Source organism: Squalius cephalus (assembly GCF_949319135.1).
Source record: "Squalius cephalus genome assembly, chromosome: 11".
NCBI lineage: Eukaryota > Metazoa > Chordata > Actinopteri > Cypriniformes > Leuciscidae > Squalius > Squalius cephalus.
In genome coordinates, this window is record NC_137132.1 from 39267353 (window position 1) to 39286891 (window position 19539).

A 19539-nucleotide genomic window follows, 5' to 3' on the forward strand; every position below is an offset into this window, starting at 1 on the left:
TTACAAAAGAAATATTAAAGGGGTCATAGACTGGATTATTTTATTATTTTATAATGTTTCCTGGGGTGCTCATATAATGTTACTATGATTTTAACATAAAAAATGGTCATAATTTATAAATAAAAGGCATTTTTTCCAAGCCTGATTTTAGCTTCTGATTTGAACACACTGTTTTAAGGGGTGTGTCTGCTGTGAGACTTCAGTGTAAATGCCCACTGCTGTGATTGGCTGTGAGACTTCATTGTAAACGCCCACTGCTGTGATTGGCTGTGAGACTTCAGTGTAAATGCCCACTGCTGTGATTGGCTGTGAGACTTCATTGTAAACGCCCACTGCTGTGATTGGCTGTGAGACTTCAGTGTAAACGCCCCCTGCTGTGATTGGCTGTGAGACTTCAGTGTAAACGCCCCCTGCTGTGATTGGCTGTGAGACTTCAGTGTAAACGCCCACTGCTGTGATTGGCTGTGAGACTTCAGTGTAAATACCCACTGCTGTGATTGGCTGACATGTTTGCATATGAAATAGCTAGTATTACATGTGGAACTCTCTCGAAAACCTTTACTACGTTTAAGTTTTGATCATAATGATCTATTCCCATCACATGAAAGGTTGCAGTGATGAGCATTGAGCAGATGACGGACAGTCTGTTGATCACGTATGAAATTACACCTCTGGCTTTCACCAAATAACAATGCAAACACAATGTAAATACAATTTACCAAATAATACCAATAATCCACAGTGAAATACAACAAATACAAACAAATAATGCACTGCTAAGACTTTCACATTGTTGGGGAAAAAAAACACACTATCCTAGCATTAGGATCGTTTGGAAGGTAATGGTATTGATCCTGTATCGGATCTTTTCTCATTCTTATGTCACTGTTCATTAATGCTCCAGTGGGCGGGGCCAAAGCTGAACTGTGACGCCACAAGTCTCCACTTTTTAGATCCTGTCGTTTGCTGGCCTTGGTTTCAATAAAAGCAGGATTTTTTGAGTTTTGAAAGTTTTGAGTTTTGAAACTTACAGGGTATTTTTATAGTATAACGAACTCTTAACTGTCAAAGGATCAAGGAACATTTGAATTCTCATTCTATGACCCCTTTAAGAATAAACTGATTAAGAATGAGAACATAGAAGGATATTGAAATACTTTTACAGTTACAGGCACACAAACTTTGGATAAATACTATTTATGGCACTCAGGAGTGTTTAATTGTGTTTATATAAAAAAACAAGATACATTTCTAGTTTCAACATTATTTGTTCTTCAGAAAATGTGCAACCATTGAAAATGTGTAATTTACTCATGGGCCTTTAAAATGAAGAAACCAAAAGAGAAGTTTGTTAAGAATTAGAATCTAAATGGATATTCATATTTCTTTAATATGAGTTACAGTCATAGCCACAAAAGCCTACAAACTTTGGTCAAAAAACATTTTTTCCCCCCTGTAATCTGACCCCAAATCTCAGGTGAAAATTGTAATTTTGACCCCCCTTTACAAAAGAGTAAATTACTCATTAAGTATACATCCACCACATTTAATATAATGGCTTTCTACTTCATTGATGTTTGTTTTTCTTCAGAATTTTTTTTTTTTTTTAAGAATAATTGATCCGGGAAAGTGTCTGAAATTTGGTTGATTTTTACACTAAATGACTCAAATGTGTTTATGTCTGAGAACCTTTTATACATCTTTTATACATACTCAACTACAGACACTGCAATGACATGCACTATGTGGTACAGAAAAATATTTTGAGTGTTCCTTATTATGTCCCTTATTTTCCTATTAAAAAAAAACACGATTGTCCCTGGCAACCCTAGTGAGAAAACATGCTTGATATAATTAACAAATCCAGCATCTGTGGTTGATGGTAAATTTTTCAGATGTATGATTTTTTTTATTTTTTTTTATTTATAAAATACAATAGTATTGTACAGTTATGATAGAATTGTATTATATACATTTAGTTTACAACACCATATATTGAATAAAACATAAAGCAAAAACACTCCTGATAATTCATAATTTTGTAGTAGAGTTAAAAAATCTGTGCTATTTTTTTCGCCATCTTGTTCTGACCAAAGTTATTTGACCCAAATGATGTCATGATTTCGACTTCCCAACTAGTAATGAACTTCCCAGGAGAAATTAAATGCATCATGGGTGTTGGTAGTTGTAGAACTTGAACATGTGAGATCTTTGAAAGTCATGCCTAATCAGTATAGTACACAGAACTCTTTTTCTTTCAGTTCAACATGCAATTTATATTTTAAAAAGAAAATAGACTGAATGCTTCAGTGGAATCCAGCTGTGCTCATTTGCAGCAATGGACATGTTCTGCCCTTAAAGGGATAGTTCACTTTGAAATTAAATTTTGGTATGTTTTAGCTTACCTGAAGGGCATCCAAGATGTAGTTGTCTTTTTTTCCGCAGTAGTTTCAATTTTGATATTTTTAGGTCAAACCGTTCTTGTCTGTTAGTCATTTCATGCAGGTCTATGGTCACGGTCTCAAAGAGCATGCACAGAGTCCAAATTAAAACAATTCCCCATCGTCCAAATTAAACAATTCCCCATCGTAAGTACACATTGATGGCCTAAGACACGAAACGAGCGGTTTGTGTGAGAAAACAAACAGTATTTATATCGTTTTTACCTCTTATAACACCACCACATCCAAGTGATCTGAGGGCGCGAGCGCATCCTGGTGTGTGACGTGTGCGCAGATATTGAAACTACTGCGGAAAAAAAGACACCTACATCTTGGATGCCCTTCAGGTAAGCTAAAACATACCAAAATTTAATTTCAAAGTGAACTATCCCTTTAAGCTCGGCTGTCATAAACTGTTGTCATGACAATCAGCGCAACAGGAAAAAAAAACTCAGAATGCATAGTCTGTCTGAAAACATCTCGGTTACTAACGTAACTTAGGCTCCCTGAGATGAGGGAAAGAGTATTGCGTAAGCCTAGCTTACGCTATGGGAAAACTCCTTTTCTCGAGAATATTGAAGCCAAATTTTTTAAAACGCAGTGCAGCTGCAAAGCAGACACAAATGAGCGACTAGCGTGGTAATTGGATGTGCTGCGGCAACTGCACGAACCTATGCGCGAGGCGGCTCAGACGTGTGAACCAATCACCGTCAGAGCCCGCCAGAATGTGCATGGCTTATAGCTATATAAGCACTTATTATAGCCAAGGAATTCAGGTTTAATCGAATGAAGCGATCCCCTAATCAAAGCACAGTTGCACGGCGGGTTACGCAATACTCGTTCCCTCACCTCAGGGAACCGAGGTTACGTTAGTAACCGAGACGTTCCCTTTCGAGAGGTCTCTCGTATTGCGTAAGCCGGCTAGCTTACGCTATGGGAACCCCCTTCAAAACGCTGTGCGTGCTTAAAACTTCGCTCCATACCCAAGGCAAGATACCTGAGGGCGGCCCATAGAAGAGTAAAGTTATGAATCCTAATAGAAGCCAGTCCGTGACGAGCTTCATATAGGGAAACAAGGAATGGGCCTAAACAGGGCCAAGTCCTTTATAATGTGTGTATATATATATATATACATATATATGTATATATATATATATATATAAGAACTGTAGTTTGACTTTAACCAGGACCAGATATGTATCGGGCCCTATGGCTTAGGGGCATTGTGCTTACACTTTTTATATTGAAAGAACCCTCGCTTGCGAGGGAAATGTGGCCGGCAAGGCCATACCTCCCTAAGGGGCAATGAAGGCCCTTAGACTCATATGCCCGCGCCATAGCCCGCGCGATATCTCTGCTTTGTGACGACGAGCCCCTTGGTGCGGCCGCCAATGCATACAAAGAGTTGTTCCGACTGTCTGAACGAGGCAGAACGCTCCAGATAAACTCTGACAGGGCAGAGTAGATTTGCATCTCTTTCGTCCTCTGGCGAGGGAAGAGCTGCTAGCAAAATAACCTGTGCTCTGAACGGAGTAGAGAGCACTTTAGGAACATAACCATGCCTTGGCTTAAGGACGACCCTGAACATAATAAAACGATGCGACTCACTACAGTCTGCTCGCAGACCTCCGTGCTTTAAAGCCGTGGTCGAGACGACAATGAGAAGAGATGTGGTGCATGAGGCGCCCGTTCCGGATGCTGACAACCAAACAAATCCTCGCGCAAATTCGCCCAGGGGATTGTTTTTTTCTCAGTGGATCTGAAAGATGCTTATTTTCACATCCAGATATCGCCCCATCACAGGCCATTCCTGAGATTCGCCTTCAAGGTGCAGGCTTACCAGTACACAGTACTACCATTCGGCCTATCTCTAGCACCTCGTACATTTAAGAAGTGCATGGACGCAGCACTCTTCCCCGTGAGACAGCTGGGAGTGCGAATGTTAAACTACCTTGACGATTGGCTGATTATAGCACAATCGGAGGCGCAATTGATAGCTCACAGATCCTGGCTCCTCAGCCATCTACAATGCCTGGTTCTCAAAATCAATGCTTCCAAAAGCACACTGTCTCCCAGCCAGAGTGTTTCTTTCCTGGGTACAGTGATAGACTCTATACAAATGAGAGCGCGCCTTACGTCAGAGCGCGTGCTCACCACTCTGGTGTGCTAGAGGAGTGGGAGTTTCATGGGGAGTTCCCAACCAGGAAGCTCCCACTGTAACCCTCAGATCTCCCAGAGTGCTAACCAGACTAACGGCTCTACTACGAGAAGTGGCGGGGGGCTGGGTAGCAGCAGAGGGGACTCGTGCCTCTGTATTGAAGAAGGAGAGTCGCGACCGCAATGCCAACATGGACATGCTCTCGCAGTGAGAGCATGCACCCTCCACAAACACTCTCTCAGCATGCTGTTTGTCCAGGCATGAGAGACCGCGATCATGGCTGTCAGATGAGATCAGGAAACAACCGCATCTAGAAACACATGGACGGAACGACATCTTGAAAAAGACGCTGACTGCCTGTGCTGCTCTTTTAGGGAAACTGCTCTTTAAACTGAAGTGCCCAGGGACGAATGATGCGCTGTCTGTGCCCAGTGCACAGAACGCACACACCACTGCGCCTTCACACTAGTGGGTGTGACTCTGCATGCAAGTCTCACTGGCCAATGTCCATTGGCTCATTTAGTTGCCTCTTGGAGGTGATTGGGAACATAGCCAATCAGAATCCCGAAACATAGGTTGCACTTTTGACGCAGGTGCAAGTTCTGTCGCATACTGTGACGTCGGCTGCCTAAAACTCGGCAGATAAAAGAATCGGCGAATTCTTCGTTTGCGTGTAAACGAGGGGCACAAGCGAAGGGAATTGTCTGTTTATTGTCTTGTGTATCAAAATGATCCCCAAACGACTAATAACACTGTATTATGCAGGCCAGACAAGTTGGCGATGTCACTATTATACCTATTTGGTATTATAGCATTGATTACTGTGGAGGAGGGGGGGTGGGGGTAAAAATAATTCAGCAGAAGCAGGGATATTTAGACCAAATGGAAATCCCCGTCCCCCCTGGCAAATAACACCTTGCTTACAACCATGTTTTTAAAAACTCTTTCTGTGTTGGGAACCCCATAAAGTTTTTTTCTTTTTTTTTTCAGTTTTTATCAGAACTGCTTTTGAAATTCCGATTGGAATTATTATACAAATGTAAATTCAGTCATTCTGTTGGATAATATTTGTTCCTTAGTGTAAAATGGAAATACATGGTCATTTTATTTTATAAATATAAGCAAAAAAAAAAAAAAAACTATATGGTGTAACAGAGTTTTAGAACTAGACAAATTTCTCTGCATTAATAAAAAAATAATAATTACAGTAACCCATGTTTGTTCGAGATTTGAACCTGTGTCATCTAAATTATTGAAGCCTAAGTTCTACCACTCAACCACAAATTTACTAGAAAGTCCAGAAGTTGGGTTGTCCAGCAGTCACTGTGTCCGCACACACGAGAGAGAAGCGCTCTTCATTTGTCTCATTCCTCAATAGAATAGTCAAATTAATCAACGTCATTGCACCTTATTTATTTTCACTGACAGCGAGATAGGCCTATGATGGTCTTTTTGTGTATTTTTTGTTTGTTATCGCGCTGCTACCCCGAGGAAAAGGCTTCTGTTGCCCACCGACGTCTACAAAATGAAATATAGCGCCATTGACTTTAGACCAGGTTTCAGTCGGTCAATGGCGTAGTCTATTTCTGTTGCCTCAAAATAGCAAAGTGCCGACAATGCGCCAAAACACACCTCGTTTTCAGACCTACAATATGAAATATAGGCTATATTGTTGTCGTCTCTATTTTTAACTTTTGATTCTATTTTTCTGTTCTAAAAGTTTGTTCTATTCTGTTTTGTTTGTGTATATTTATTACATATTTAATCGGTCTCATTTTTGTTGAAATAATGAAAAAAGTTTTTTTTTACAGACCTTGTGCTGTTTTTTTTTTTAAATAAACAGATAGCCTACAAACAGAGATATACAGTGCTATGCATAAGTTTAGACACCCATGCTAAAGTTGACTAAAAAGAGGATTAAAAAATCATCTTTTGGAAATTGAACTTAATGCCTTAATTAAAAAACTTAGAAAAAATCCAACCTTTAAGGACACCAATTTTCTTTGTGAATGAATAATGTATCGTAAATAAATAAATGTTCTTCCTTAAAATACAGGGTGCATAAGTTTGGACACCCCTATGTTAAATTCCCATTTCTATTTTTAAGTATTTTTTTTATTTATTTTTTAGGATACTATGCATCCTGATAAAGTTCCCTTGGCCTTTGGAATTAAAATAGCCCCACATCATCACATAGCCTTCACCATACCTAGAGATTGGCATGGGGTACTTTCCATAAGATCATCTCTCAATGCAAATCAAACTAGCTATTAGGCTAACTGAAATAAAACCATGCCAATCTCTAGGTATGGTGAAGGCTATGTGATGATGTGGGGCTATTTTAATTCCAAAGGCCAAGGGAACTTTATCAGGATGCATAGTATCCCAAAAATAAAAATCTGCCTGCCTGTATTTTAAGGAAGAACATTTATTTATTTACGATACATTATTCATTCACAAAGAAAATTGGTGTCCTTAAAGGTTGGATTTTTCCTATTTTTTTAAATTAAGGCATTAAGTTCAGTTTCCAAAAGATGATTTTTTATTCCTCTTTTTAGTCAACTTTAGTATGGGTGTCTAAACTTATGCATAGCACTGTATAGTTCACTGTTCGTTCAGATAATTGTCTTTATGTATGTATCGTTTGTTTAAACAACATTAACCAAATTTTCTTTATTTATTTAACAAAATTATTACTTTATAACATGAAGTTTCAACCCCACCAAATCTTAGGTTGTTTCATTATTGTACAGCAAATGTCAATAGCTCTTTTTTAAAAAAATTTTATTTTTTTATTTTTTATGTTTGTTGTAGGCTTATTTGCAAATGACCATAGTTGTAGTATTTCATCCTTACTGTTAATTGACATTAGCCTCACTTAGGTTTCAAAATGCGGAAATTGCAACTGTTTTGCAAAATGTCCCTCTGCGCCACCTGGCGGTCATTTCACGAATTTCGGCATTCTGGTTGACAACCAACTGTATGTTAGGGCACGTAGTCTTTCTTTACGAAGTGACATCGCCAACTTGTCTGGCCTGCATAATACAGTGTTATTAATCGTTTTCACAGATCCGTGTAAATGGGGATCATTTTGATAACGTCATCTGTACAAAGAGAAAACTTTTCCATTTTTAACACATCATTGTCGTGTAAACGTACCCTTAGGGTGATCCACAACCACTGGAGTCCCAACATGGTTTATAATACTAACCTGCAAAATATCAAAAGCTATTACTTTAAAGAGATTTTAAGTTGACATAAAATGGAAGTTGCGATAGTCTTCTCTTCCCGATTGTGACGTATATCTGAGTGAAACGCTTCTGAAACAAGAAAAAATTTAGGGTGGAACTTGATTTTATCCATAAAGAATTGGTTGGATGGTTGTGGTTTGCTATTGGTGGATCTCATGTGAGTGACAGGTTGCCCTGCCCTCGTCATCAGAGAAGAGAAAAGATGCCGCTGCACAAGAAAAGGGAAGTTATTTTGATTAAAGACTATAAGGACAAATGAATTAAAAATAAATAAATGATGTGCATGGATACATCATTAATAATAATAATTCTACAATATTTCATAAAAAATGGTGACTTTAAGACTTGACTTGGATTAGTGACAAGAGATTTGACTCAAACTCTGCATCAAAGACTTCTGTGAACATGCTGGAGTAACATCATTTAACATTAAGTGGCTAAACAAAGGGCTGTTGTGCATTGAACCAAAGGTTTAGGGTGTTCTGGCTATTAGTGAGATGATCTCAGCTGATCAACCATGCGTCTGACTTGCACATAGCCTTTGTGGGAAATTACAGCCATGCATCATGTGGCAAGCTATAAATAACCCAAACACTGCCGTTTCAATGCATTTTTATTTTTTCTGTCTTCACAGGCAGAACTTAGTGAGCAGGTGGGACTTCTGGACTTTTGGAGAGTTATGATGTTCATCACCTTTGCAGAGCGAGTAGTAACTGTGTCAGATGAGAGGGTGCAAGTGGCAGATGAGATTTTTGATGGTGTAGAGGTGATTGTGTATCAGCCTACCCAGCAAGAAGAAACTGGAGAGCTGAGAAGAGCCATCATTTACCTGCATGGAGGTGGATGGTGTCTTGGCAGCTCCCGTGAGTATTATTAACCACACACTCCTGTATAACGGAATGTTCTGGCTTTCATATCTTAAGAGTAAGGTAAATGTATTTCTATTCAAGTCATTTAAGTACTCAGGAATTAAAGTTCTCCTGTTGCTGCGACAGATTTTTGGCTTGAATGAGATCAGCGCAGATCAGGGTTATAAATTAACAGGGGCTTGGGGCAAAAATTACAATGCCCCCTAAATTCAGGATGCAAAAAATGATGACTGTCGAGATGCGAAAATATATGAAAAGTGTTGATTACAGCATTTACATTTAGTTCATGTTGCATCAAAGAAGGTATGTTCATCACGCTCACTGACTGAATTCTGCACTCTCGCAAATTCAATAATTATAATCAACAAAGTCGGTACGATGTACATGATTCATTTAGCAGTGTAGACAGCTTCAGGGTGTCACGTAATGTAAATAATAGAAACTCTCACGACAAGGAATACTTCAAGTAGACAGGCTTTAATATCAAATACTCAAGATAAACGCAGGGGAAAAACCTTATGTACATTGACGAGAACAGACGAAGACTGAGGGAGAACACAGGGACTAAATACATGGAGCTAACAAAGAAGCTTGATGAAATAATTAATGCACACAGGTAGAGATGAATTAACAAATTAACAACAGGGGAACAAGGGCAGAACTAGGGGGCTGTTTACACGACACTGTTTTCAACTGTTTTTTTATATATGTAAAACATTTTTAAGCGTTTTGGCCGTTCGTTTACATGACAATAGCATTTTGGGTGCCTGAAAACACAAACCTTTGAAAACGGCTTCAAAGTGCAAGTTTTTGAAGACGGTCTCCATGTAAACAACAAAAACGCAAAACTCTAAAGACGATGACGTCATGCACATGCATATTACGTTTTCAGTTTATAGGGTTTCATCGCCATCTAATGGCCTGGCAGCAGAATACAGCATTTTTAGTTGTTTTCGTGGATCTGTGTGAATGGGGACCGTTTTGACAATGTCTGTACGCATTTTTAAGCATATCGTTGTCTTGTAAACGTACCCTAAAAGCACAATGAAAACACAGGAAAGACCAGACATGTTACACTGGGATTAGATCAGGAGATTTTGTGCGTGCGCAGAAATGAAGTCATTAACTGCTTAAGTGATGAGAATGTTCTTTTTTCTTCATTATACAATTTATTTCCAGTTTGAATGACTTTTGTTTTTCATGCTGCTAAGATAACCAATGTGAAATGTTGCTTTTGTAATGTGTAAAAACAAACTTAATGTTGATTATTTGTATAACTAAGAAAGTATGTAAAATATTGCAATATCAGTTTTATTTCATAGATTAAAAACCGCTTCAAATCTGTACAACCTGTAGATAAGCTGTTCTAAAACATCTTCTATTAAAATGCTATTGGTCTCAAGTATTAAAATAAAGTGATGGATAATGGAATATGACCTAGCCTGGAAAAGGTTAACATCCAGAGGATATTTGCTTTAATCCCTGAGTACTTCTTCACCGGCTAAATGAAATAAAAGTCAAAAAGATTTTTTTCTTTCTCACCATAGGTATGGGCCCATATGATCTCCTAGCCAGGCACATGGTTACAGAACTCAATGCAGTTATTGTATCTGTAGAGTAAGTATCTAATGTTGTTTATTACAGCCACTAAATCGTCAACTCAATAAAATCACCTGTAATCTGGTTTGTAATAAAATAGTAATATTTTGTTATAGAATTCCCTTCAAATTTATTTTAAGCAGGTCCTTTTTTTAGTAGCTTTATCTGAATTAATACTAAACATAAATATGCAAAAAATGTGAGGGGCAACAAATGGTTATTTTCAGCTACATCCGTTGAAACCATCATGTATTCTTCTCAACAGTGATGGGAAGCCCAATACTTGTCCGCAAGCTGGTTCTTTCGGATCGGATACCTGTTATATTTCCAATACCTATAATTTGTTATACTTTATGCTTTTCAGCAAAACATCAGTAACATACATTTTGCCCTCTTTATGAAACCCTCGGCAGACAGTTCTCAGCATGTCAGACATGTCAGATTTAGCTTTTACAAGGAAGGGAGGAAGGTTGTAAAGGCCGTGACTTCCCTTGTTATAGACCATAGAAGCTTGGGTATCTTCTACTACTGGAAGATATCAGCTTAGAGAGTGGCACCACTATAGTCTCTATCAGTGTTTCTCAAGTGGTGGGTCGCAGTGTGCAGTAAAAGAAACAACAACATTGTACTTTGTGTGATAGTTGGGAAGGATTTGCATGCAGGTACAGTATGATGTTTATTCTATTCATCAGGAGCAGTTTCTATATGTTTCAGTAACAGTTCTTGTTAGTATTGTGTATTTACCATGATAACTGTTGTTTCCTTAACCCCAAATTGAGTTTGAATATGTATAGAGAGGTCCCAAGCAAATGGAACACTAATCAACATTATGGTGACTTCAAAACAATTACAGTGGTAAAGAATATATATTTATTACAGTGGCATGATTAAAGACAACATTATAATGTGAAATCACAATAAAACGAGCAGTAAATTAATGTGATGTCAGCATCATTCTGCTGTTGATTCAAAATCATTTGTATGAAAATGGCCCAGAATGCATTGATTTCACAGTAAATTTCTGACTAATGTAATTTATTGTAAAATAATACTCTTTAATCCTGTAAATTCCTGGCAATTGCGTGTAAGATATAATTGAAACAATGTAACTCTACAGTTTCTGTCAGAAATATTGGAGTAAATCAGATCTTGTAGCCTATCCACCTTATTTTTCAACACAGAAGTAAGCTAATTTCTTGGAATGTCCAATGTCCATTATTGGTTAATAACTAGAAAAAACAAAGTGCAATAAATGCAAATAATATGATAACAAAAAACAGTATAAAGCAGCATGACTGACTCTTTTTCTACAAGTAAAAATAGCTGGAAACAAATGACATTGTCTCTTATGTCAAAAATAAGGTGGATAAATGAAGTATCTTTCAAGGTTGTCCATGCCACATGGGTCGATGATTTTCACTGATGATCACTGATTGTCCACAGCTGTTTCTCATTAGTTTGTTAGCTCTGTATACAAAAGCCTGGTCCACTCACTCATTTTTCGCAATGTCTTGTATGTCTGTTAAGCTGCAATGCTGAGCCTTTGAATATGGTCGCTCACATATCTTGGTTTTTGGTTTGTTTGCATGTTCTCTGGATCTTCCCTGTTTTTTGTTTGTGCCCTTGACTTGATCCTTGTTTGGATTGTTTATCTGTGATTTGACCTTCGACTGGCTTTTTGGTAGTGATGGAAAAATGAGGCTGCAGTGAACTGTTACTAGTTTTAGTGCAGTGTAGTGCTTGTGGGACTGGGGATATGGAGCAAACTGCAACCCAGCAGTTTGGGGTAGAGGAAGGAAGGATTATAATAGATATTTTGAAGTGTGTTGGGGTTTAGATGATTCCTCTTCTTGGACAAAACCTCTCCACCTTTGGAAAAGATTATTTTGCAAAGAACAGAGGATGCAGGGGAACATACAAATACCACTGCCAGTTGGTATAAGTGAGGATACTGATGCTTCTTTTGAGCCCAATATACTAGTGGATCCTCAGATCTTGAGAGATTCACTTTTTTGATAAATACCGGTCTACTTAAACAGTAGCATCTGCTGTTGCACTTGAGCACCTTCTACTGTGATCAATCGTGCTATCCAGCAGATGCCAAAGGTCACCTAATAATAGAGGTATAAAGAAAAAAAAACTCCATTAACAAAGGTTCACAGTACTAATCACTAATGTGAAAAATCACACAACAAAGAAACATACTACTTCCTGTTTTTGTAGATTGAACTCCTTCTGAAAAGGCTGGCAGCTGAGCTGTGGTTGTATTGGTGGAAGCAGAATGGAGACCAGAACTTCTGATTACAGTAGTGCATTCAGCCTCTTGCAGTTTCCCTTTACTTAAGAATCTATTTTTTTTTAATCTGGGATTCAACACCGTGGGTATGGTCATCACACTTAATGATTCTAAATGTACTGCGTTTTCCCTGACCCTCCGGACCAGGCTGTCACCCAGCTGCCTTGTTAAATTGGACTTGAGGCCTTCTAGCTTAATCGTTACAGCATGATTAAGCATCTTCATCAAAGGTATCACTTTGGAGGTAGACACCCTTTTCTCCCCAGAAAGCTCTACTGTAGCCTGATGAAAAGGGGCAAGAAAATGTAAAGCATCCTGGACTGCCTCATACTCCAGGGCTGTAGGAGGAGTTACGTCGATTCTTAGAGAGGCCAGGGCTGCCCCCATTGGCTTTCTCAGCTGATAAAGCCGTTCCAGTCGGTGTCCACTTCAATGATTTACTTCAGACCTTGTCTCCCCATCTGCTCCTGTACTTCGGCAAGTCTCTCTTTTGCTGTAGTGCTGGTTCGGAAAAAGGTAACAAGTTTCCTACATTTGGATCAAATTTTGTTGAAGCTATTGATGTCATCAAATTACTTCCTCACAATAAGATTTAGTGCATGTGCAATGCATATATCGCATGCCTAACATTTAATGATCGTACACATGCTATCATATTGGCTGCAGCATCAGTTACCAGGCACTTCACTTCATCTTTTATGCCCCGCTCCTCCATGTGCTTGATATGTCCAGTATCCAAGTTCTCAGCAGTATGTCTCTTAGGGAAATGCTCTACACCTAGTAAAATAGTGCAGAGCTTGTCATTGTCATCTATAAAATGGCAAGTTACTGCTAGGTAGACATCCACGTTTAGGGATTTTCACCTGTCAGAGATAAGGCTTATAGCCACAACTTTCTGCAACTGCTCTCTGGCCTTGTATTTATTATTAACCATGACCTTCAAACAGGGCCGTCGCCAGAACAAACCAATTGGGGGGGCATTTAATTTTCATAGGGGGGCACACTTTTTTTAATGATCTGAGACAGACCAAAACAACAACCCATATTAGGCTATAACTAAAATAGACCACAATAGTCTTGTTTTGTTCAATTATTCAAATAAAATACTTCACCGTATGATCTCAACGTCTCTGTTTATTTTCTCTTAACATTTCCACATTTAGCTAGTATCATATATTTTTTGTTAATCTGCATTGTTCGTCACATACACAAGTAACACAACACAGTGCCATCTAGTGGCTTTCTTGAGTAACAGGCACAATCAACGTAACGTATACAAGTCCAACCTAAAACTACACCAAAACCAATTTGATTTATGACTCTACACTTCATAAACATGAGTCACAAAAGCTCCTGGTTTCCACCAACAACACAACAATAATAAAACAACAATAATAAAAGCAATGCATACCATACTGCAATAAAAATGTAGCAATGTAGCAGGCAAGCAGTGTATTCACAATTGATTAAAATAGTTGAAGGCGGCGGGTCTCCGAGTGAAATCTCCGAAGAACTTTATCTTTCCATTCATGTTGACACTTGCGTGTGAGATCCTTCTCAAATGCCAGTGCCAGCTGCATGAGCTGGGCCTTGCGTGTGGCGCATAGAACGTCTGTGGTCGGTGAATACATTCCTCAAAACTGAAAATGAATTTTCACACATTGCGGTTGAAGCACCAAGCGTCAATCCGGTCTTCAAAGCTGTCAGTACACTTGGCATTGCTTCTAATGTTTTGTGGTACTTTGAAAGGAGATTTTGTGTTGTCAATTTCGCGTTTCCTTCTTTATTTATTTGTGTAGAAATAAACTGTTTAGCAACAATACATTCTGTCTCAACGATGGTTGATTTTGTTAATGACATGATGTGCTGTAGTAACTTCGGATTCAAAAATTGATCGCTCTCTGGGTTCAAAGCAATCAGCGATTGCGCAAGCTGTGTGTTGCGCTCACCGAAGCGATGGCTGATTTCTCCAAGAAGTGTGTCAAGTGCTGACAGTGCGCTGCCGTTTTGAAGGTGTGGAATTAACATCCAAATCGGTGACCGCATCCCACAGCTCTGTGAACTTGGCCTCACAGCGGAGTTCACTCACACACTTAGTGGCACTCGCGACCAGTTCCAACCCAGTCAACAGGTCCATGTCCTCACTTTGCAAAAGCTTGTTAGGGCCATCCAGCAACATCAACACTGTCTTTACAAAGTGTGCGATGAACATAAACGCAGGCTGAGAAATTTCCCTCAAAAGCCCAATGGCCTCCATTCTTACCTCAGCACCATATGTGCGCTCTGCGTCGATCTCCGAAAGCAAAGAAATGATCTCCTTGTAAGACTTAATGATCGCAGATACTGTTGATAAATGTCCTATCCATCTCTGCTCAAGAAGTCGCTTTAATCGCTCACCTTTGTACTGCGCCGAAACAGTAGGCTTCCGAAAGAATCTGTACAGGGTGCAACATACATAAAAAAAAATCGGTAACTGCTTTCTCTGCTGTCAAAGTATTCACAACCACCAGGTGCAGCTGATGGTTCATGCAATGAACATATGGGATTTCTCGGCCCAGCTTTTCTTGCAGTAGTTTCTGCACACCGCCATTCTTTCCAGCCATAACAGAAGCTCCATCATACACCTGACTTAAAATTGGTGACGTGTTCAGTCCGGCTTTTGCCAGTTCTTCCATAATTTTGTTTGTCAGTGTGTTGGCATCACCGGCATCTGCTGTAGCTATTGTGAGAAGACGTTCTGTTATTTCATGCAATGCAGACACGAAGCGAATAACTATCGATATGTTCTCACATCCAGTGGCGTCCCGTGTCCCATCCACTTTAATAGTATACCACGAATCGCCCACCTCTTGGACAATGGCATCAGTCACGACATTACTCATAATGGCGATCAGTTCATTTTGCATATCCGGACTTGTGTAGCTTGCATTACGGGGGATGTGTTTTATTATTTCAGACAATGTAGGGTCTTTCTTAACAGTATAATTCAACAGGGAGAGAAAAAGACCACTACCATCCTCTGCCATGTCATCAAATGCACCACAGCTCCCTCTGAAAGGTAACTGATTTTCAGCGAGAAATCCCACAACATCAATGAGAGCAGACACGTAATAACGATTTCTACGATCAGAATTAAGAAGTGTGGAAATTTCCCTTCCACTGTCCATGCGCATCTGGTGTTCTTTCCATCTTGCCAGACATGTCAAATGTTCTTTTGAACTTGCGTGTTTATGGAATCCCTTGTCTTTTTCAGCGGCATGTTTCCAGTCCCGGTACCCTTTAACTGTGAAAGTCGAGTCTACTACGGCGTGCGCACTATTGAACACTCGACATGGGAAGCAGAATGCTGCATCAGCTTTGACACTATATTCAAGCCAGCGATTTTTATTGTTATACAAGCGAGCAGGGTATCGCTGTAAAATGATCTGATTCGGTCCTTCATTTCCAAGATCATCAATGGCCTGCAGCTTTGGCCCAGTCACAGCCACAGCGACGCCGATCACGTCACTAGTAGTAGGCCCATTCATAATTACACCCGCTGCTCTGTCTACGCTGTGAACTTGTGTCTCATTAGACAAATTCTCCATTCCTACCATCTCATTAGCTCCAGAGTCGTCTCGACACACGTTGTTGTTGGTCAAAGTCGTCTTTGTCAACGACGAATCTTTAAACCACTTTCTAATATCCATAGCTTTGCTGTACAAAACCGCCAAAATTTGATTCTGAGATCGCATGCAATGCGCAGCTGCGCAAAGGAATTACGTATAAACAATACTGTATGCTTAACTAAATGAATTGCATGATTTATATACAGTGCTATGCATAAGTTTAGACACCCATACTAAAGTTGACTAAAAAGAGGAATAAAAAATCATCTTTTGGAAACTGAACTTAATGCCTTAATTTAAAAAATTAGGAAAAATCCAACCTTTAAGGACACCAATTTTCTTTGTGAATGAATAATGTATCGTAAATAAATAAATGTTCTTCCTTAAAATACAGGGTGCATAAGTTTGGACACCCCTATGTTAAATTCCCATAGAGGCAGGCAGATTTTTATTTTTAAGTATTTAAAAAAAAAAAAAATTTTAGGATACTATGCATCCTGATAAAGTTCCCTTGGCCTTTGGAATTAAAATAGCCCCACATCATCACATAGCCTTCACCATACCTAGAGATTGGCATGGAGTACTTTCCATAAGATCATCTCTCAATGCAAATCAAACCAGCTATTAGGCTAACTGAAATAAAAACATGCCAATCTCTAGGTATGGTGAAGGCTATGTGATGATGTGGGGCTATTTTAATTCCAAAGGCCAAGGGAACTTTATCAGGATGCATAGTATCCTGGATCCATGAAGTAACTGGCCTTTAAAAATAAAAATCTGCCTGCCTCTATGGGAATTTAACATAGGGGTGTCCAAACTTATGCACCCTGTATTTTAAGGAAGAACATTTATTTATTTACGATACATTATTCATTCACAAAGAAAATTGGTGTCCTTAAAGGTTGGATTTTTCCTAATTTTTTTAATTAAGGCATTAAGTTCAGTTTCCAAATATGATTTTTTATTCCTCTTTTTAGTCAACTTTAGTATGGGTGTCTAAACTTATGCATAGAACTGTACATATATATATACTTACACACAAACTACATATTGTAATTTGAATAAATAAAACTACTAACACAAAAATAACATATTGAAAGGTCTGCTGCTGGAGACTTGCCATTGGCTGTTGTATTTAAATAATTAATGAGGTAGGTCTTTGCAAGGTTTGGGTGCTGTTTTGGGATGTTTTAACAGTCATTTATGAATATAATTATATTTCAAGTTACGTTCAGTGTAATAATGCATTGAGTAATGAATTTTCTGAATCGTTTCTGAAGATAATGTGTTATGCATTTCTAGTGTTACCGTTGTAGAGATTGCTGTTCCTGTGAGGTAAGTTCTGCTGAAACATTTTGGGTACATAGTGTAAATGATGACAATCACAAACATTTAATATCGAACGTTTAAAGTAAGTTTGTTTTATTGTCCTGTGCAACAAATTTAGGGGGGCACAGTAAGTCATTTGGGGGGGGCACTGCCCCCCAATGCCCCCCCTTGACGACGGACCTGCCTTCAAAGCCTGTGGATAAAAATAAATGCAGTTACTCTTAATATTAACTTCTAATATAATGATGAACAACTTGATTAATCACATACCTTTCTAGATGGGATAACAAAAGCGGGATCCAACACATGCACATGCACAATGAAAAAGGGTTGGGAGTCCTTGATGACCATGTTCACCAGGGGCTCATTCTCCATTTCGTTTTTGGAATCTATAATAAAATACAATGTTGGTGTATTGTAGGATCAATTACACATTATTTAAATAATGATTTTTTATTATTTATTATCAATTACTTTAACTAGTGTGTGGATTGTCAGTAGTTTGTGCATGCTCATGCAGTGATCGATAATGCCTGATCATGGAGGTGTTTTATTGCAGTATGTCAGCTCCTTCAGGCACAGAAAGCATTTCATTTCAACTTGAAACATGAAATAATAGACATTTATTCTCGACACAAGCTCCGATTCCTCTTTTCAAATGTCACATCACTACTTTTTGATTTACGTCTTTGGTTTGCCCCTCAATAAATACTGTGTTTGGTTCCTCAGCCTTCATGTCTCCGTGCAGTACGTAACAGAAGACATTGCCAATACGGATCCAGCATTAAGTCTAGTCCACCTTCGTCAGGGAACTCGCTTGCTATAGGACCACATCCAGGACTTCCAGGGGCACCATGCATCAAGCACAGAGGGCCACGGAGATTGGCCCCACCACGGTCACCAGCATGTTCGGTTTAATGGTCGCTAGTCTTGTGTTTCCAGTACCTTCCTATCCTGTGGTTCCCACACCAGAACCTTTTCACAACATGGGCGTCACACCAGAGAATTTTGCTGCATCTCAATTCGCCTACTTATACTATGCCCTAAAAGTATGTACTCTTTTTGTGAAGAAAACGTACATACTTTTGAGTGTGCAGTAGAAGATTAGACAAGCTTTGGGACATACTATCACGTCATAAAATTGCGTCTTTAATGGTTGCTCTCTGTCGCGTCCTGTTACAGTAAACTGGCCTGTCAATCATCTTGTCACAGTCAAAATCCTCCACATTTCATTTAATTTCCTACCGTATTGGAGAGAAATGCAGGAGCACGTTGATCTGCAATCTTTCATGCAGAGACTCCACATATTAATGCATAATGATGCATTTAAAACTTAATGGCAAAACGGATCTTTATAAAAGTCCACATTGTTATTGCAGATGAAATATAACACGAATAACATTAAATATATGTGTTTTTTTTATCAGGTTAAACTTTGATTAGTCACTCAAACCTTTATCTATACCTCTCACCGTCAGCTGCGGATATCTGCCATGTTTTGTATTTTTTTTAAAACCTTTTTATTCATGTTTGTAGTTCCTCCTCTAAAGCGCAATGGGTTGAGGGCAATATTAGCCTTTAGAGTGTGCATGGATCAACACTTCCAAAATCCACTGGAAATAGTAGAGCATCTGGAGACTTCTGGCATACTCTTTTCAACATGCTATGCTTTGGGACAAACTTATTTTAATCTCACATACTGTTTAGGTTGGATAGTATAGACATTGAGACGCAGGGCCTGTGTCCAGTTCTTCCACTCCATGGACCTAGTGTTGATTTTGGTGGCCAGTTTTAATTTTAGTTTTAGTCTTCTCTTTGTGTCAAACTGTCATTTTAGTTTTTATTAGTTTTAGTCACGTTCATACTCTTTTTAGTCTAGTCAAGTTTCAGTCGACTAAAAGTCTGAGCATTTTAGTCTTATTTTAGTCAGAATTATAGATTGACTATTTTTGTCCAGTTTTAGTCAATGAAAATTGTATTTTAGTCTC

At 38.8% G+C, this 19539-nt stretch overlaps 1 protein-coding gene across 1 annotated transcript in view; it reads left to right on the top strand.

The window, feature by feature from the left end:
• aadac (arylacetamide deacetylase) overlaps nt 1-19539 on the top strand; it is a 49581-nt gene that overhangs the window by 21895 nt on the left and 8147 nt on the right. Inside the window, exons 2-3 of the mRNA XM_079885711.1 lie at nt 8485-8713; nt 10267-10336. Of these exons, the coding sequence (XP_079741837.1) occupies nt 8485-8713; nt 10267-10336 (299 nt within the window). The remainder of the gene's footprint in view (nt 1-8484; nt 8714-10266; nt 10337-19539) is intronic.